This window comes from Hoplias malabaricus, chromosome 3 (assembly GCF_029633855.1).
Source record: "Hoplias malabaricus isolate fHopMal1 chromosome 3, fHopMal1.hap1, whole genome shotgun sequence".
NCBI classification, from domain to species: Eukaryota; Metazoa; Chordata; class Actinopteri; order Characiformes; family Erythrinidae; genus Hoplias; species Hoplias malabaricus.
The window spans coordinates 57189901-57209012 of record NC_089802.1 but is presented as its reverse complement, the minus strand read 5'-3'; the positions used below and the strand labels follow the sequence as shown (position 1 = coordinate 57209012).

Genomic DNA, 19112 nt, shown 5'->3' with positions numbered 1-19112 from the left:
GTTCTAATGTGTTAAATTAAGGTGTTGATGATAACACCTGCAGCTATGTATGGCCAGTCAGTCTGCACTCACTATTTATCCTTCACTCTTTAGCTACTCCAACACTACAGCCTTGACACTGGCCTATGACTCACTCAGTGCCACTGTGAAATATAACCACAGCAAGGCCATTTCAACTCTGAGATTGGCAAATCTCTCAACTGACTCTCCAATTTTAATGGCCTCCTCGGGAAGGGGCCACCTCAGCATGGCCCCTCCAAATGGAAAAGCAAAGCAGAACTCTAAAGCTCAGCACCTGCAATTTCAATATGGTGAATGCAGAGTAGAGCCCTCACTATGTCCTGCTGCATTTTGCTGATGGTGAAGTGTGCTTGTGTTTCTGGTTCCTCATCGTTATCTTGGCATTGCTCTTTGTAAAGTTCTGTCAACCGCTTGTTCATCAGGGGCTGCCTCAAATAATGAGACATAATTCTCCTTCTTTTTGCAGTGTATTGCTCAACATCACAGAGTCTTTGTTCAGGAGCATCTCGTTCAAGTCCTTGTCAAAGCCATGAGAACAAATTGAGGGCAGGGCTTTTACCAAACCCTGTTCATACCCATGTTCAAAACGTTATTCCAAGCCGAGTTTATATTCAGTAGGCGTTTAAAGTAGTAGTGCAAATAGATGGCTGTGATCTCCTGCTCCATTGATTGCAAGGGAGATATGGTGTTGGGAGGGAGGCAAATGTTAGAAGAACCATTCATTCATTCATTGTCTGTACCCACTTATCCAGTTCAGAGTCATTGTGGGTCTGGAACCTACCTAGAATCACTGGGCACAAGGCAGGAACACACCCAGGTTTGAAGAACCAATCCTCAATAAATATTTCAGTTGCTCAAGCCTTAAGATTTGACCCCCACAAAAGGGAGGAAGGCCTTGTGGAAGTTTGTTTATGATACACCAGCAATGGCTTTAGCTTAAAGTTGCCTGTACAATTGTGTGACCTTGAAGATTTGCATAGCCCTACCCTTAGATATGAATGAATGGTTTGGCATTTTATTCTGTTAAAGGCTGTTCTCATATATATTGAATATCTGTTCTGGAAGTAATCTATTTTCCTTAATAACCTTCTCCAGCATTGCAGAGAATTCAGATGCTGCTAATTTGTCAGCCAATGTGTCGCTGCCTGAACCACAAACCATATTATAAATGATAGTCGAATCATTCATGTCTCAGGCCAAAAGCCTGAGCTATTTTTCTTGCCGTTTTATCAGTCACCTAATCTTCCAATGATATAGCACGATTATTGTTTTTGTCTTTTTTTTCTCAGGGTTTTGCTGACATAAATGTGCATAAATAGATTTTAGTTTAAATGTCTATTTGTTTTTTCCCATAAAGTCCAAAATGATGGAAGTTACAATATAAATGTATATTGAAAATTATATATTTAACAACAATTGACAGAAACAAACATGGATTTTTTGACATCTGAAACACAAGCAGAACTTTTCTACTGTCTCTCATATAGAAAATGTATGACTTTCACAAAAATTACCAAAAAACACTTGTTATAAATTTCAGAAAATGTTTCCCAACCATTTTTTAGCTCTGCAATCTGTTTGTGCACTGGAAACTGGTCTAATGTTTTTATGAGACCCCGTTGTCATTAAACGAGTAAAAAACAAAGTGGCTTTCTCAGACATGCTAGGCTTCCTCTCTCTCTCTCTCTCTCTCTCTCTGTTCATGACAGAAAAATGTTAAATGTTATTCCTGCTCCATAGGTGAGTAAAATTGACTTATCTTTGCTGTTTCAGATTATTTAGTTAGGATCCCACACTAAATTGAGGCGACTTCTAACTGCATGAAAGTAAACACAGACTGAAACACAAAACTGACTTGAAATAAAGGGTTGTCTCTGACTTATGCACATTACTGTAGGATGCTTAAAACTAATTGAAATAATTGTCACTGAAAAGTTATGTTTATCAGCGTACTATTTTGAATATGGTATATGACATCTATATGTACATGTACAAATATTTAATCATGGTGTGTATGAAGAATGAACTTGGGGGTATTTCAAGTTTATGAAATTTAAAGTACTGAAATGCTGTTAGTTGTATATAATATACAGTGTATGTATGATGTATACAGTGTATACATAGAGTATACAGAATGTGACAAATATGCTGGGCTGTGTTTAAAATGATGCTGTAGTTTAATAAAGCAAGCTGATACTGTAAATGAATTGCTTGTTGCTCACACAAACACACACACACACTGATGATTGAAGGCCAAATGCCCAAAGCCTGTGGTTAAGGAGTTAGTGTTGAGGGGAAGATAAGAAAGTGTGTGTGTGCGTGCACATTTGTGTGTGGAAGGGGGACCTATCGTAACACAGTTAATGATTGTCCACCACCCAACACTAATGATTACACTGTTGAGTTGTGGGAGTTCACTTAAAGTTCAGTCATATTTACAAGGTCTGGAGGAGAGAGGCAAAGAGAGCAAGGCCAAGCGAGAGAGATCACCTTTTCACTGGGTCATTTCATCTGTGCTACAAGAGTGAGTTTAACTCCCTCTCTCTCTGTGTGTGTGTGTGTGTGTGTGTGTGTGTGTGTAGGGGAGTTGGGCTGAGATTACAACAGTGCAGCGAGCATTTCAATAAGTCTATGCTGTGTGCTAGGTTTTCTTGCCTTTTTTATATCCAAAATGATCGCTCATCATAATCAAATGTTAATTTTCTTTCCTCCTGGCTTTTGCAGTCAGTGTGGCCAGCTGTGGCTTCATTGACCAATCCATCTTTCTCTCTCTCATGCACTTCTTAATTTCTCTTCTCTCATTTTCTCTCTAATACCTTTCTGTCCTCCTATTACTCTTCCCTCTATCACACTTACCATTCTCTCTCTCTCTCTCTCTCTCACTCTCTCATGTTGCATTCTCCCCCTCTCATTTCTCTGCTCCTCTTTCTTTCTTTTCTCACTCTATCTCTTGCTCTCTTCCCCCACAAACCTCTCTCTCTTCTTTCACTATGACAATTTTAACTCACCACTCTATTCTGCTTTCTTTTCTTGTATTGTCAGGTTGGAAACTGCCAGGAAGGAGAGAAGACGAAAGAGAGGATGACTGGAGAGCAGATGAACATTTGCCACAAACACCAGGTGAGAGAATGCCCGTCTCTCTTTCCCCATTTCTCTCTCTCTCTCTCTTTCGGTATTGCTCTTTTGCTCTCACTCCCTCACATGGATAGCAGGTTGCATTACATCCCAGGTGAGAGCTGTGTGTGTGTGTTTGTGTGTGTGTGTGTGTGTAAGACTCCTGTGCTGCTTGCATGTTTTGCTTCCATGCTGCTGCTGCAGTGCAGAAATAACGTACAGCACCCCCACCTTTTTTTTTCTTCCCTCAGCTAGATTGGCTATGTTGATTCTATCTGGCAACTGTCCAATTCATTTCCTCTGTGTATGTGTGTGTATTTGTACGTGTGTGTGTTTCTGCATGTGTGTATATTCTGTATGTTTTTTTTGTTTTTGTTTTTTTTGGTACCATTTTGCATAGTGCATGTGATGTAATTGTCAGTGTGTGAATGTATAGAGCAGTGTTGATTGATTTCTTTGCTCTAGGGCTGTTACGTTATCACTGTGGCACTGAAGCTGCTGGGAGCTGCTGTTGTTACCATGCAGACTTTCATTCACTCTCATACTGAGAGACCTCCCCATCCTTCAGTGCTTAACTGGAAGGAGGGCTGCACTTACTGGTTACTCCGTGTTTGCGTGTATTACATCTTTGTGTGCATGTGAATATTTGAGAAACATCTGTAGAGTTTAAACCATGTGATAGAGTGTTTTCATCAGTGGTTCCCCAATTTTAATACAAATAAAGAGCAAAACACGTACAGTTCTTAACAATGAATTGTAACTCTGTGCCTGGAGCCACCCAGTATAAGGTGCTTTAAGATTAGATTGTGCAAAAATTTTGTGTATTGTGTGTGTACATGTTGCTGTCAAGTTTGGCACTGTTATTAAGAGATCAGAATGACTGCTACAGATAGCTCTGTTAATTTATCCATAACTCTAATTTTATCCATAAACTCAATTTATGAAAAAAGTGTAGCCCAGCCTAACAGAAATAGTAGTTTACAAAATATTAGCCTGTGGGTAACTTCATATGTTTAGTTTTGAACGTTAGTCAAGTCATTGGCATGCGTTTTTTTACCAAATCCTGCCAAACAATGTTAGCTTAGCAACTTGTAAAGCATAAAAACATGTGGTCTAATGTAGCATGGAGAACTAACAAACGCCTGTTTGTGCTGGATGTCTGCATTATGCAACAATTGAGAAGTCTCTCTGGCCAATCAGAGCTCTGTAAGGTTTACACGTCATGTTTAATCCCTACTCAGCTCACTTGGAACTATTAGCAAGCAGGGACTAAAAAAGTACCCAGTACCAGGTGCCAAATCTGCCAAATGAAAAAGCAAACAAGCCGAGCAAAGCTAAGCTGATAGTGGTGGAAAAGTGCCATACATTTGAGAGTCTGTAGGTTAACAGTGGCTTGAAGGCAGTAATTGTGGAACCTTTCTGGCATATTTCTTGCATTAATGGCAAGATCATTTTGTTTTCCTCCCAGTTCAGGCGACATTCTTATGGACTCCCAATCTGGGATGGCTGAGGCATCACTGGGCATCTAACTGGGGAATACTTGGTGCTAGGGTCAAATTGGGAGCCCATTTTGCCACAAAGGAACCCCTGAAATCTGTTTCTATTTTGTACTGTCAGGACATGTCACTGTGGTTGTACCTTTTACTGTCACTGTGTATTTGTATCTTTAGTTAGGGAACGTAATTGTACCTTTTTCTATTATAATTGTACATTTTAAAATTGTGTTGATTTCATACGCCCAATTTCATCTCCAGGACTTATATGATGTTCTTTTATTTAACACAGTTCTATAATGAAAGATTAAAAATATTCACCTCTCCTTCTGGAGAATGTGAGAGTACAACTGGACTTTAACACCACTGTTGTACCTTTTAAAGGTATATTTACACTGTTTGTACCCTTAGTGACCAATAATGTACCTCTTCTGTCCCTTTTTTCTGACAGTGTATGGTTATAAATGTGTGTTTTAAGATGTTGGTCCATCTTGGTAGTTTTCTCATATCTGTATTGTGCTCACCTGCTGCATTCAAAGCCCCCAAACGTCTTGTTTTATCCACAAGGTTTTAAAAACATATTGCTTTGACCACCTTTAAAATGTACTACTTTAATGCCTGTGGTAAAGCACATATCATAATTTTTGGAGATATTGGCTTTGCCTACTATTATTTATTTTTATAAAGAAGCAGTCCTTCTGTGCAGTGTGTGGTATTCCAAGCACATGGCACTGCTCATTTGCAATGGGGCATGGATACCAATATTAGTATGCAAGAGTTATCTCAGTCAGAATCTGTGTGTGTGTGTTTCACCTTTTGTTGGATCTTGTCAATCTCAGGGGACGTGACAGTGCAGTAATTGATCTACACGCACACAGCTAGCGCTCTGCTGTCACTCACCAGTGCTAGCTCTCAGCTCCCCCTTTTTTCTATCCTCCATCCCCCCACTGCTGTCACCCCTCCTGTCAACACCGAGGATCCCTCCCTCCCTCTATCCTTCCATCCTTATTTTCCTCTCTTCCTTTTCACCCTGGAGAAAACACCTTGGCAATATAACTCAGACTTCACACTTCCTGCACTAATTAACCAAAGATATTCCCTCCATCTCTCTTTTCCTCTCCCTCTTCCCCTCCCACCCTCAAATCCATTGAGAACTAATGAGAAGCCATTGCTGGTTATATTATTTTTTATTTAATTTTTTTTTTACTGTCGGTGCTGGAGTAGCATTAGCCACAGGGCTCGTATAAATAATTTATTGCCAGTCACCTCACATGTCTAATGAATGCTTGTGGTATGTCTTAGGCTGTGGGTTTGTTCTCTCCCTCAGCCCCCTATCTGTTTGTAATATAGCTAAATGTTGTGAAGATGGGCTGAGCTTGAGTGTCTATTTACCTACACATCTGTTTGTTTGTACTCCATCTACAATGTGTATTCACACATATTTCATATATAGGAACACCTAACTTGTATCTACACTCAGTGTCCATTTTATTATCTTCACTGACCAGACAGGAGCAGTTTGTAGTTCTACAATTACAGCCTGTAGTCAGCCTGTCTCTTTGCATACAATGTTATCCATATTTCAGCCTGCTTTCAGTGGTCAGGACCCCCAGAGTATCACCACAGGGCTGGTATGATTTGGGTGGTAGATCATCCTCAGTGCTGCAGTGACACTGACGTGGTGGTGATAGTGTTAGTGTGTATTTAGCTGGTAAGAGTGGTTTGGACACAGCAGTGCTGCTAGAGATTTTAAAGCCCTCAGTGTCTCTGCTGGAATGAAACTAGCCTGCCCACTAAAAATATACAGCCTGACATCTTGTATCCAGGAATGAAGGACTAAAGGACAACCAACACAAAATTTGCAGCAACACATGATCTCAAAATACTTTACAAATGCGTAAATGTTAATCCACAAATAAAACACAAGTCATAAATATGTTTCACTATTTACAAATGAATACATCCCAATCTAATAATATACGTTAAAATCATCCCGTATTTGGACTGAAACCGTGTTGCTTATTGGACTGATACGCGACTGATCTGTTTCGTACTTTTGAGATTGGATTGTTAAATCCGGTGTTTTGTTTCAGACAGACACTCTCCCTCAGCCGGACGGAGGGGCAGATACCCCACAGCTCCGAAAACACAATATGCGCTTCTCATTGGTCATCACTTTTATTTAGCCAATCACCAGCCAGAGTTAGCTGTCTATCATTTACTGCGGCAGCCAGTGGAGTCATAGTCCCGCCTACTGGGGGTTGTTTTGCTGCGGCCCTAACAGCAACAGGTCAGTCCTGAGACACTGGGGAAATAATAGTGCCACCTAGAGGTAGGTTGTTCGCCTGCTGGCCACATTTGTGGATCAGGCTGCATTTGTATTTGGATCGGGTGAAATGCGAGAGGAAAGCCTGTGGATTAAAATTTATGCATTTGTAAAGTATTTTGAGACTAACCTCTCTCCATAGGCTACTGTCTCTGACATTAAATCTACAAGGTGGACCATAAGATCTAACAGTGGACAGTGAGTGAACAAAGTGTTCTTGAGCTGTGTCTGATCCACTCGTACCAGGGCAACACACAATAATTAAAAATGGAGATAAGAAAGTACACAGAGACACAGATGGAATACCGTCTGTAATTGCAGAACTACAGTGTGTTCCTGTCTGGTCAGTGGAGCTGATAAAATGGACGAGTGTAGCTACAAGGTAGGTGTTTCTAATCCAGTGATCGTTCAGTGTATGCACTTATACACACACAAATTGAACGTCTTTGGTGGTCCAACACCCTTCATGTGTTCCAGGACTCTTCTCATCTCTGAAAAACAGATGTTGTGTCTTCACCTCCCTCCTCCAGATGTCTGCAGCACTGTGCAGTAGTTAGATCCATCAGGGAGGACAAGATTGGTGAGCAGTCACTTCCTACTACACAGCCCACTCTCTGTCTGTTTATTGTCATTATTTGAAAAAAATTCTGAAAAAAAGAGGGAGAAGCTACTCATTAGCTTGACTGCCAATTCCTGCTTGTAGTTTCAGCATGTTTCTGGACCATTTTAACTAAATTTCTCCCAAAGCATCTCACTGCCTGTACCACCCATTAGCTTGAACTGCCATATTCATACGGTGATACCAGGCTAGGAGGGTCAATGCTTGCCATGCTTTCTCTGAGACATACAGTACCAGTCAAATATTTGGACATTCATGGAGGGTTTCCTTTGTTTTGGGCCATTTTCCACATATTGTGAATGTACAGTACCAGTCAAAAATTTGGATATCTTCTAATTCAGTGTTTTTTCTTTTTTCTTTTTTCTTTTTTTTTTTTTATTATTATTTTCTACATTGTAAATGAATATGGAAGACATTAAAACTATGAAGAATCACATATGGAATTATGTAGTAAACAAAAAATTGTTAAACAAACCAGAATATATTTTATACTTCAGATTCTTCTTGCCATTCTCTCAGTCGGCTTCAAGAGGTCGTCACCAGGAATGGTTTTCAGTGAACAGCTGTGGCCTCGTCAAGAGTTAATTTGTAGAACTGCTCGCCTTAGTGTGTTTGAGACCGTAACTTGAGCACAGGTAGGGGCTGGTACACAGTTCTATACAGTGAAGAAGATGTGTTCAAACTTTTGAATGGTACTGTAAGAAGCCAGCCACCAGTTTTTTTTTTGGTCCCTAAGAGTTTCTAAAGCCCTTCTGCTAAAACCACTGGACAGTTCAACATCCCTGAAACAGAATTACCAAGTCTTTCAGTGTTAGCTACCAGATTCCTGTTTTGGATAACATTGTGCTGAGTGATGAGTGAAAAAGGGAGGATGATTCTGTCCACCCTGAGCTGCTTGTTCCATAGGTAAATTGCAGCTACATTAATTTTTTTCTGCAAAACTTACTATATAAATAGACTGTGCTGGATTATGATTACAATTATAATAGCTGATGTTTTTGTTACATGTTTTTTTATATTACAACCACCAATGAGTAGATGCTATTTGAGGGATGGGTCACTTTTAGCGCTGCTGTGATATGTAAAAGATGGTGAAATGGTTATGTGTTTGTTCCAAGTGCATCCAGCACAGCAAACTTGATGTTTACATACACATTAGTGTAACTGCTGGATATAGAATAGTCTATATTTGTCCAGCACACAGTGGCGCTACAGCCAACAAATTGTATCAAAAGCTAAACACACTACAGTACCACAACAATTTCAGTGCTGTTGTTGGAATAAACACTTTTCAAATAAAACTTTTCAACAGTTGTTCTTTTCCATTGGGAAATGATGTCAGTGATGGTGAGTGTTTCTGATAAAAGGCCATTTGTTGTAGCTAGAGGGTTAATGTGGGTTAATGCACAGATAAATCCCAATGGGACTTGAGCTTCTGTCTTTTGTTCCACAGACTGTACAAGTTCCCTTGTATAAGAAATACTATTTGTTTGACCATTATTTAAGATCTGTTCCAGCGAGACTCATCTGGGAATACAGTTTGTGGGTCACTAATAGGTTCAAGAAGCTTCATCCCACATGGGAGCCTCCTCTGGTGCAGACATTTCCTGTTACTAATGTATACATCACATCTGTGCTGGGGCTCCCCCTAGTGTAATTCATTTTTACAGCACTGTGCTGAAATCAGTGGGGCAAGGGAAGGAGGTGGTATGGTTTCCTACCCACCTCAGAAAGATACATAGTGCAGTTACTGCACTGTTGAACCCAGTGCAGCAACGACATAGACTCTATTCCTTCTAGTACAAGTCAGTTAAGCATCACAATGATTTTGAAGCTGTAACTTTAATGTAAAAATATTACATAGTGTTCCTTTAAGAGTTGCAATGCCACAGTTAGAATTACTAGAGAGTTTCATTTATATTTTTTGGGGTCCTGTCCCCAAATTTTCCCAGATGTTGGGCCTGTCGATGGACCAGAAAAAACTGGCAATTAAGCAGACGTTAAATACTATTTTAGAATTTTAGCAAACTCTGTATGATGAGCATGATATGTGTGTAGAATCTGACGCTTACCCAATAGCACATGGTGATAAAATCTGAATCTGGTGTTCTTTCAACTCTATGTGGTGTTCACTTGATAATACATTGTGCTTACCACAGAGTGTCTGGTAGAAACCTGATACAATCTCTTGCACACTAAATAGTATCTTTTGCTAACTCAGTAATATCTGGTACTCATTAAATATAACCTGGTGCCCACTCAGTAATAGCTGACTTCTCACTCATAAGTATCTGGTGCATACTCAGTAGTATCTCATGCTTACTTAATAATGTCTAGTGTACAGTACCAGTCAAATGTTTGGATATTTTTTCCTACATTGGGTGGCACGGTGGTGCAGCAGGTAGTGTCACAGTCATATAGCTCCAGGGACCTGGAGGTTGTGGGTTCGAGTCCCGCTCCGGGTGACTGTCCATGAGGAGTTTGGTGTGTTCTCCCAGTGTCCATATGGGTTTCCTCCGGGTACTCCGGTTTCTTCCCACTGTCCAAAACAACAAATGTTGGTAGGTGGATTGGTCTGGGTCGCGGGAAGCAGTCTGAGTAAAGAAATACAGACCTCCCTCACCCCAGCCACTGCTTCCAGCTCCTCCAGGGGTATACCGAGGCTTTCCCAGGCCAGTCGAGACATGTAGTCTCTCCAGCATGTTCTTGGTCTGGCCCGGGGCCTCCTCCCCATTGGACATGCCCGGAACACCTCACCAGGAAGGCGTCCAGGAGGCATCCGGACCAGATGCCCAAACCACCTCAACTGGCTCTTCTCGACGTGGAGGAGCAGCGGCTCCACTCCGAGTCTCTCCTGGATGTCCAAGCTCCTAACCCTGTCTCTAAGGGAGAGTCCAGAAACCCTGCAGAGAAAACTCATTTCAGCCGCTTGTACCCACAATCTTGTTCTTTTGGTCACTACCCTAAGCTCGTGACCATAGGTGAGGTTTGGGATGTAGATTGAGCTTTGCTTTTTTGCTTTTTCATTCAAATGTTTTTTTTTCTCATGCATGAATTAAGAAGTTAGGTGGCACAACAGGCCGTGTCGCAGTCACACACGTCCAGAAACCTGGAGGTTGTGGGGTCGTTTTTTCATTTATTCATTCATTATCTGTAAGCACTTATCCAGTTCAGACGCAGTGGGTCCAGAGCCTACCTGGAATCATTGGGCGCAAGGCAGGAACACATCCTGGAGGGGGCGCCAGTCCTTCACAGGGCAATAGACACACACACACACACACACATTCACTCAAACACTCACACCTACGGACACTTTTGAGTTGCCAATCCACCTACCAATCTGTGTTTTGGACTGTGGGAGGAAACTGGAGCACCCAGAGGAAACCCACGCACCCTTTTTTGCTTTTCTACATCGTAAATGAATATGGAAGACATTAAAACTATGAAGGAACACATATGGAATTATGTAGTAAACAAAAAAGTGTTAAACAAACTATAATATGTTTTATACTTCAGATTCTTCAAAATAACCACCTTTTGTATTGATGACAGCTTTGCACACTCTTGTCATTCTCTGTCAGCTTCATGAGGTCGTCACCTGGAATGGTTTTCAGTGAACAGCTGTGGCCTTGTGAAGAGTTCATTTGTTGAACTGCTCACCTTTATACTGTGTTTGAGACCGTAGCCTGGGTTGTGCAGAGGTAGGGCTGGTACACAATTCTATACAGTGAATAGCCTTATTCCACCAATGACTAATGAGAAGGTGTGCTCAAACTTTTGACTGGTACTGTACATCACATATTATCTGCTGTTTACTTGAAAGTACCTGGTGGTGATCAATTAGTCTGTTGTGTTCACTGCTTTCCCCCTAAAATATTACCATATCCTTTAAGAGGCTCCTTAATTAAACATTTTAAATAGGGTTGTTATGCTTTGTTGATTGTGTTAATGAATAGTTAATGGCATTGTAATGATTTGATTGGTGTAATCTAGGTACATGAAGCATCTAAGAATAACTGAACAATGTTTACAACATTCTTATTGGGAAATATATGTTTTAGATTAGCTTGCACAACACCGGAGAGTATGAATAAGGTTTTTCATGTGGCTTTTCCTGGCAATAACACAAGCATGTGTGTATTCAGAGCAGATATGTGAGTGTCAGGGTCACAGTAAGGTAAACACTGATAACAACAGGCCTTCTGGAGTCCGTCTTTCTGCCTCTCCTTGCAGCACTCTATGGATCTGTTTGCTAATTACGATTCAGCAGAACTGACTGCTGGTCACTGATGCAGCTGCTGAGCCTGTAGACCTGCCTGCAGGTGTGTGTGTGTGTGTGTGTTTGTGTGTGTCTATGCAGCCACATGCAGTCAAATCAAATTCTTCCTTCTCTCACTTCCTCTGAGTCCAGATATTTGATTAGCTTCATTCAATTTTCTTTGTGCTGAATTATAAAAAAACAGTGACATTCAATTAGAGCTCAAATTTAGGTGGTCCACATAGGTAAATGCTGGCCACATATAGTGAAATCAAAGCTGTGGTATAGTGTGGCATAATGCAGCACAGAATAAAACTGTCAGTACAAAACTAAACCTTGTATCTCCAAACTAACAGGGAAGAAGGGATAAGAAATACTTAGCTTTGAATGAGTTTTTGGAAAGTACTTTGTTTTTTAGTAATTTAGGACCATTTCACACGGTGCAGCTGGAGTTTACAAACACCAAAAATACAGTGATGATAATAAAGATAGCGTCTGCTTGGTAAATGCAGTCATTTTACTATCATTGATTAAGTGAAATGACTTGCTCTGACAGAAGGCCATATATATAGGCTTCCTCATTAAAGTATTTCCTTTCTGACACAATACAATCTGCTGTGTTCTCTCTTTCTCTCTCTCTCTCTCTCTCTCTCTCTCTCTTTCTCTTTCTCTTTCTCTTTCTCTCTCTCTCTCTTTCTCTCTCTCTCTCTCTCTCTCTCTCTCTCTCTCAGTATCTAATTAAACAGACCTCGCTTTGGTGCTTGGTTCCATGTGGATAATTGTCTAGGGGCAACTTCACTTTAGTCAGCAATTACAAGCTGCATTCCAGCTTATGCTAATTAAGACTCAAGGACAGGCAGTGTGTGTATTTGTGTGGCATTAAACAGCATTTGTGGACCAGGGAATGCCCCTTATCCTATCCTTTCTCTTCCTTGTCCCTGGACCCGCCACCCCACGTGGAGTTAAGAAGCTGTATGTTTTCTGGGCTTGCTGCAATGTGTCAGATATTGAGGATTCAGCAGACTCACAAAAAGCAGCACAGACCATTTGTAAGCTCATGCCTCTAATTAAAAATAGTGAACTTATTCTTAATTCTGCCTAGAATTCCTGAATTCTGTCTAGAATTATCATGAGAAATGAACACAATAGTTTTATTGTGATATATGCTGCCACACTGAAGGGCAATTCCATAGACTTTCAAAAATTGCTGCATGTTTTAATGGTTGAGATGTTAATGAAGTTATCCAGAGTACATTGATTTGAAATGGAACATTGTAGAGAAACTCACTGACTGATAGTATTAGTGATAATCTACAACTCAAATAATTCTCTGTTATTTGCTATCATAAGTAACCAGTAAACCTAGAGTAAAACATTGCATATTAAATTGTAGAATCACCAGTTGTATAGGATAATAAGTAAAGGGGCCATATTTGGTAAAATCTTGTTAACTTTTTTTTAGAGATTGTTTGGGTAGTGGGCAGCACGGTGGCGCAGCAGGTAGTGCCGCAGTCACACAGCTCCAGGGACCTGGAGGTTGTGGGTTCGATTCCTGCTCCGGGTGACTGTCTGTGAGGAGTTGGTGTGTTCTCCCCGTGTCTGTGTGGGTTTCCTCTGGGTGCTCCGGTTTCCTCCCACAGTCCAAAAACACACGTTGGTAGGTGGATTGGCGACTCGTGTGTGTGTGTGTGTGTGTGTGTGTGTGTGTGTATCCATATATTTATACGCTCATAATGAAAGCTAATGGGAAAGAAAATCGCTTGACTAAACAATGATATTACATTTTAGCTCTTTTTGAAATATTATTCTTTTTCATTTCAAAGTTTTTATCCTGTTTCTCTTTCTCTAATCTACATTTGGCAGGTTTGTTGGAATCTTATCAAGTTTTTCTGTTAGATTGTGGCACAGGAACATTGTTATGTTGAGCTCTCTGGTGGTTTGATTGATGACCTGGTCAACACTGTTGAACTGTCATTGTGTATTGCTGCTCTGGCTGCTGCCGTGTTTGGACTTTCCACTGAACCATGGCATAGTGCCCGCTTCTAAAAAGCAACCAAAGCATATTTTCTATCTCTTTGTGCACTCTAAAATCCATCCCACTCTAGCAAGCCGAATTTGTTTGCTCCCAAAGGCGGCTTTCTCAGTCATGGATTGAGAGAAGTAATTGTCTCTGTCTGAAAGCTATATTGTATGTGCCATGACTATTGCATAATTTGTCGAATATAATAGGGCTCTTGCTATTTTATATTTAAACCAGAGCCTCCAGGTCAGGACATTCAGCAGCTGTCCCATGATCCACTTTCTGGAGTCACTGTTGTCCTGCAAATTGAAGAAAATATCTTTCCTGAAAATGCTCGAACCTTCCTTAGTCCGAATTCCAGGCCTCTGGCCCAGATTGCAAGATCAAAATCAGTCCCATATGCCACATCTGGCTCTCTCATGAGCACAGGAGGTAGTTAAGATTCACAAACATGCCCCCAGGATTTTCACCATGGTTACTTTCAGGCTGCCTCTCTAAGAGAGATCATCTTTACTTGTGGAGGGTTCATTTTCATGTTTCATTAGTTGAAATAATTGCATCTTCAGGGCCCTAATGTATTCGATGTCAACACTGCATCCAACATTAATAATTGCAATGCACTTTTCATTATCAATTACACAGTATTCATGAGCTGAGATGATTTGATAATTCTGCCAGAATCTCCCTGAGAGCGATCTGTCGCTTAAGAAATGCATGTTTGGAAAGTAGCTGACTTTTGCGGCTCTCAGCATTTTGCTGTTTGCTTCTTCACCACAAGCTTCTTCTGTATCAGATTATGTTTGAATTTTATAGCTATTTAATTTTAAACATTTGATGCTGCTGACAAAGCATGCAGAACTCCAGATTAGAATTGCCAGAATGTAAGCATTCAGTGTTAATCTAGAATATGAAATTTTAAATTTCTTTAAAATGTTTTCTGTTGCCTATTTCACCGAAGTGTAAATTATGTTTTTTATGTTATTTCTTTCAATCTCTTTCAGGGTATTTATTTTAAAGCTATTAAACAATTTTAAACAGATTTTTTTTAATTACTACAGGATTTGATTGTCTGTATTTACACATATTTGTTGATATTTCTGTTTCTCTTGACAGCCCACCTGCTTTTAGAACCCAGTCATCGTCGTGTCCATGACACTGAAAAACACAAATGATGGACAAGAGAAGTGGTAAAACAAGAACATCTACTGATAATCTATGAGTGTCATACTTTAAACATCTCAAAACCTCATTTTATCTATAAATGCATGAGCTGACATAACTAAACTGTGCTCAATCAAAGGCATTCAATTCCATTTTTTATAATATCTTTAGCTGCAGTCTTGTTTTATTTAAAAAGCCCCCATATGTTCAGAACAGTTTGTGTGTATCTGAGATGACAGGCCACAAATACTTAATCTGGTGATTTGTGTTTCAGCAAACGGCTTTCCCTCCAAAGCTTCTGAGAGCGGAGGACAGAGGAAACAGTTGCCCTATTCTGTGGAGACACCTTATGGCTTCCACCTTGATCTGGACTTCTTAAAATATGTAGATGACATTGAGAAAGGGAACACCATCAAGCGGGTGCATATCCAGCGAAAGAACAGAGGTCCAAAATACAGCACACTGCCACGAAACTTCAGCCTTCCTGGACATGCTGCAAGACCAGCTGCCAAAGACACCTGGGCCAACACCTCCACCCTGGGGTCCAAGCCTAAGTCTCGTGTTACTGAAGTCCAGCAACTTTTTGAGTTCAGAGCTAGTGAGGGCAGTGTTGGCAGTAGTAACAGTGGAAGTTCTACTGCCGGTCATTCCAAGGTCCAAAGCAGTGTCCCTCTCTCATCCCCGAAACCTGCAGAGGAGGTCCACATTCAGACCTCATACAAAGAGCAGCAACTGGGCCTTAATGTAAGGCCACACTTGTTCCGGGCATCCAGCATGCCTGTTAACGTCCCACACAGGAAAGCCTCAGAATCCGCCGATGAGCAGAGCCCTCAGTCCCAGAATGGCTCCACAGAGAGACTGTTTCGTCCAGCAGATGGAAGTGACAGAAGAGGCAGCGTTCCTCAAGACAGAGCCAGTCTGCATCAGCAGATAACAGCAGCATTGAAACGAGTGCGAGAACTGGAAGAGCAGGTCAGGACCATACCAGAACTAAAAGCTCAGATATGTTCGCTCCAAGAGGAGAAGGAACAACTGCTTCAAAGAATCCAAGCACAGTCTGTGAGAGAGGTAGAATCAAATGACAAACCCCAGCTTGAGACCCAAGATAGCACTGACATTCCTGTAGCAGCACAGCCTGAAGAAGCCTCACCACCTTCGCAGGACTCTATAGTTGACAATAAACCTAAAAAACCCATAGAAGAGACAACTGCAGAGCCACAGCCAGGAGGGCAAAACTTAGTGTTGCAAGACTTTGCAAGGGAGGAGGCTGCAAAAGCAACAGCTTCAGGGGAGGAACCTGTGCCCACTTTTGTGTCTGTCCCAGTTATCCTCATAGAAAAAGCAGAGAGCCCTACTGACTCAGAGGAATCAGAAAAGCTGTTGGAAGAACACGAAGCGGAAACGCCAGAAAGACTTTTGGAACAAGGACTGGAAAAGCACGAGGAAACACCAGACACTTCTATCAGAGATAAACACTCACAGCTGTCAGAGGAACATGGAGATACATCTGAATGTACACTGTCCCAAGGGGACACTCAGAAAACAGAAGGCATTGAAGGATCAGATTTAGCAAGCGAAAAATGGACCTCCAATACTGACGAACAAAAGACTCTCACTATCCAAGAATTGCAAGTCAAAGTCAAGACTTTGGAGGAGAGATTAAACCAAGCCAGCTGTGAGCTAGAAAAGACAAATTCCCTACTGACACAGCAAAGAGAGGAGAACAGAGCGAAGGATGTAACTATTCAGGAACTAAGTGAAAAAGTTAAGGAGTCTATTGCAATCAGAGGAGAACAGGAGACAGCAATTCCCCCAGAGACTGAGCTCATTGTAACTTGCGATGCATCAGTCAGTACAGATAGCAAAACTGTCTCTGAAAAGGCAGTGTCGACAGAAACTGAACTTCAGCCTGATGATGGTCCCAAAGAAGCAGACTTAATATGCTGTAGCACACAAACAACTGCGGTGCAGACGCGAGATATAGAGGTGTTAGCACAGGTGATGACAGCTGAGAAAGATGTGGGTGTGAACGTTGCTACATGTGACCAGGCAGTGGAGACTGACATGGCAGTTAGTCCTAGTGAGGCAAATACTGATGGACAGAGCATAGACGCTGAAGATGTGGGTCAAGAAAAAATGAGCGAAAGCCTTATTGAGAGCATCATTGAGAGTGACGTGGCCGAAGAATATGTTATAGTAGAAAAGACGGAGAGTGATATAGTTGTCAAGTCGTCTGAGTTAGTGGAGAGTGTAAATATTGAAAGTGTGATAATAGAATGTTCCAAAGGAGATACAAGTGCAGGACAATCTGAGCAGCAAGACCAAAAACAAGAGCAAGGACAAGACCCTCAACCTCCGCCTCAGCCTCAAAGGCCCACTGAACCTGTGACATCTCCTGCAGCCATAGGGCAGGTGGTTAATCGTATCCAGGGGCTTCTTAATGAGCAGTGGGCCAGTCTGGGCAGTGGGAGCCAAGAAGGAAGAGGTGAAGGCTCGCAGAAGCACCCTGTCTCAAAAATAAGCTCCATTCAGAGTCATCTCAGAGGTTCTCTCAGTGCCCTCTCAGCCTTCTATTCTCCTGTTCAAAAAGGTGGTGCAGTGAAGCAGTCAGGTAAAAGTCCAAGTCTGTTTGCTCCATCAGTCATGAAGTCATCACATAACTTTGTAAAAACATTTCTCTTCTGTAATTTTTTTAACTTCTGTAGCCAGTGACTACTGCATCTGCTATGCACTGATTTTAATAGAAAAAACTCACATTACACAAAGAACTAATAATGTTTGATGTGTTCGCAATTTCTCTTTATTATTCTGACTTTTATGCCCTTGGATTTAATGAGCCACATTCAAAGCTCTGCAACTTCAAACTTTGTAGTTATGGTTATTGTAATATTATGGTGGAAAAATTTTATTTAGGCTAATCTACTGTTGAAACACTTAGTAACACCCTCTGCTGATTTTTGGTTTAAACCGGAAATGTGATCAATATCAAAATGGAATGCCGGATTGTTTATATATACAGCCAGCTGATATGTAATATTGAAAATTGTTTGTGCAGTCATTTTGGGTGGTCTAATCACAAAATGGGGGAACCTGGGCTTAATGGGTTGGAACATTACTGGTTCTTAATAAGATCATAGCTATGAGATAAGCTTTCAGGAATCAAAGGAACTAGGAGATAGTACCTGAAAGTACACTTACAGAGGGTTCCTGCTTTCTGCTCTAATAATGCCATTTTGAACATGCAATATATGTGTTACAACAGTGATGATGACAGTGATGTTACAGCAAAAATACTAGGGGTGTGCATCTCTCCAATAAATGAAAATCCGATGCATATCTCGATATATGTGGTATGATACGATTCAGAAACAATATTTTTTAAATTGGACCGATTGAGTTCGATTCGATTGAGTAGGATTTTGACAGATTCAGTTCACTATAATAGGATGTGAAATAATACGATAGGTTTTTGTTTAAAAGAGATGATCATTTTACATTATGATTCATAAATTAATCACATAAATTAATACTAAAAATGTGTTTTTGCCTGCATTTAAATAATAAAGGTTAATGAAATACTAGAGAGGCATCACGGTGGTGCAGCAGGTAGTGTCGCAGTCACATAGCTCCAGGGGCCTGCAGGTTGTGGGTTCGATTCCAGCTCCAGGTGACTGTCTGTGAGGAGTTGGTGTGTTCTCCCCGTGTCCACGTGGGTTTCCTCCGGGTGCTCCGGTTTCTTCCCACAGTCCAAAAACACAGATTGGTAGGTGGATTGGCGACTCAAAAGTGTCCGTAGGGGTGTGTATGTGTGTGTGAGTCTGTGTTGCCCTGTGAAGGACTGGCGCCCTCTCCAGGGTGTATTCCCGCCTTGCGCCCAATGATTCCTGGTAGGCCCTGGACCCACCGCAACCCTGAACTGGATAAGCGCTTACCGTTAACGAATGAATGAATGAATGAAATACTAGAGAACAAGTACAGTTGGTGCATTTGGCATGTGAATTCAAGATATGTTTTGTTTATTAATCTAACATATTGCACTGAAAGAACTTTATAGATCCTCTCTGGCAATGAAAAATAAACAATATTCAAGTTCACTATAG

The 19112-nt window shown here is 41.1% G+C and overlaps 1 protein-coding gene across 7 annotated transcripts in view; it reads left to right on the top strand.

Annotated features, from left to right (window-relative positions):
- The window catches only part of kank4 (KN motif and ankyrin repeat domains 4), a 63163-nt gene that overhangs the window by 26823 nt on the left and 17228 nt on the right, over nucleotides 1–19112 (top strand). For 4 of the 7 annotated variants that reach the window (XM_066663804.1, XM_066663801.1, XM_066663800.1 and 1 more), the window contains 4 exons: nucleotides 3064–3141; nucleotides 7432–7534; nucleotides 14965–15038; nucleotides 15287–17623. In XM_066663804.1, coding sequence (XP_066519901.1) covers nucleotides 15020–15038; nucleotides 15287–17623 — 2356 coding nt within the window. In that variant the 5' untranslated portion in view covers nucleotides 3064–3141; nucleotides 7432–7534; nucleotides 14965–15019. Of the gene's footprint in view, nucleotides 1–2490; nucleotides 2546–3063; nucleotides 3142–7049; nucleotides 7337–7431; nucleotides 7535–14964; nucleotides 15039–15286; nucleotides 17624–19112 lie in introns of those variants that run through there. The other 3 variants (XM_066663803.1, XM_066663805.1, XM_066663806.1) reach the window with 3 other exon arrangements.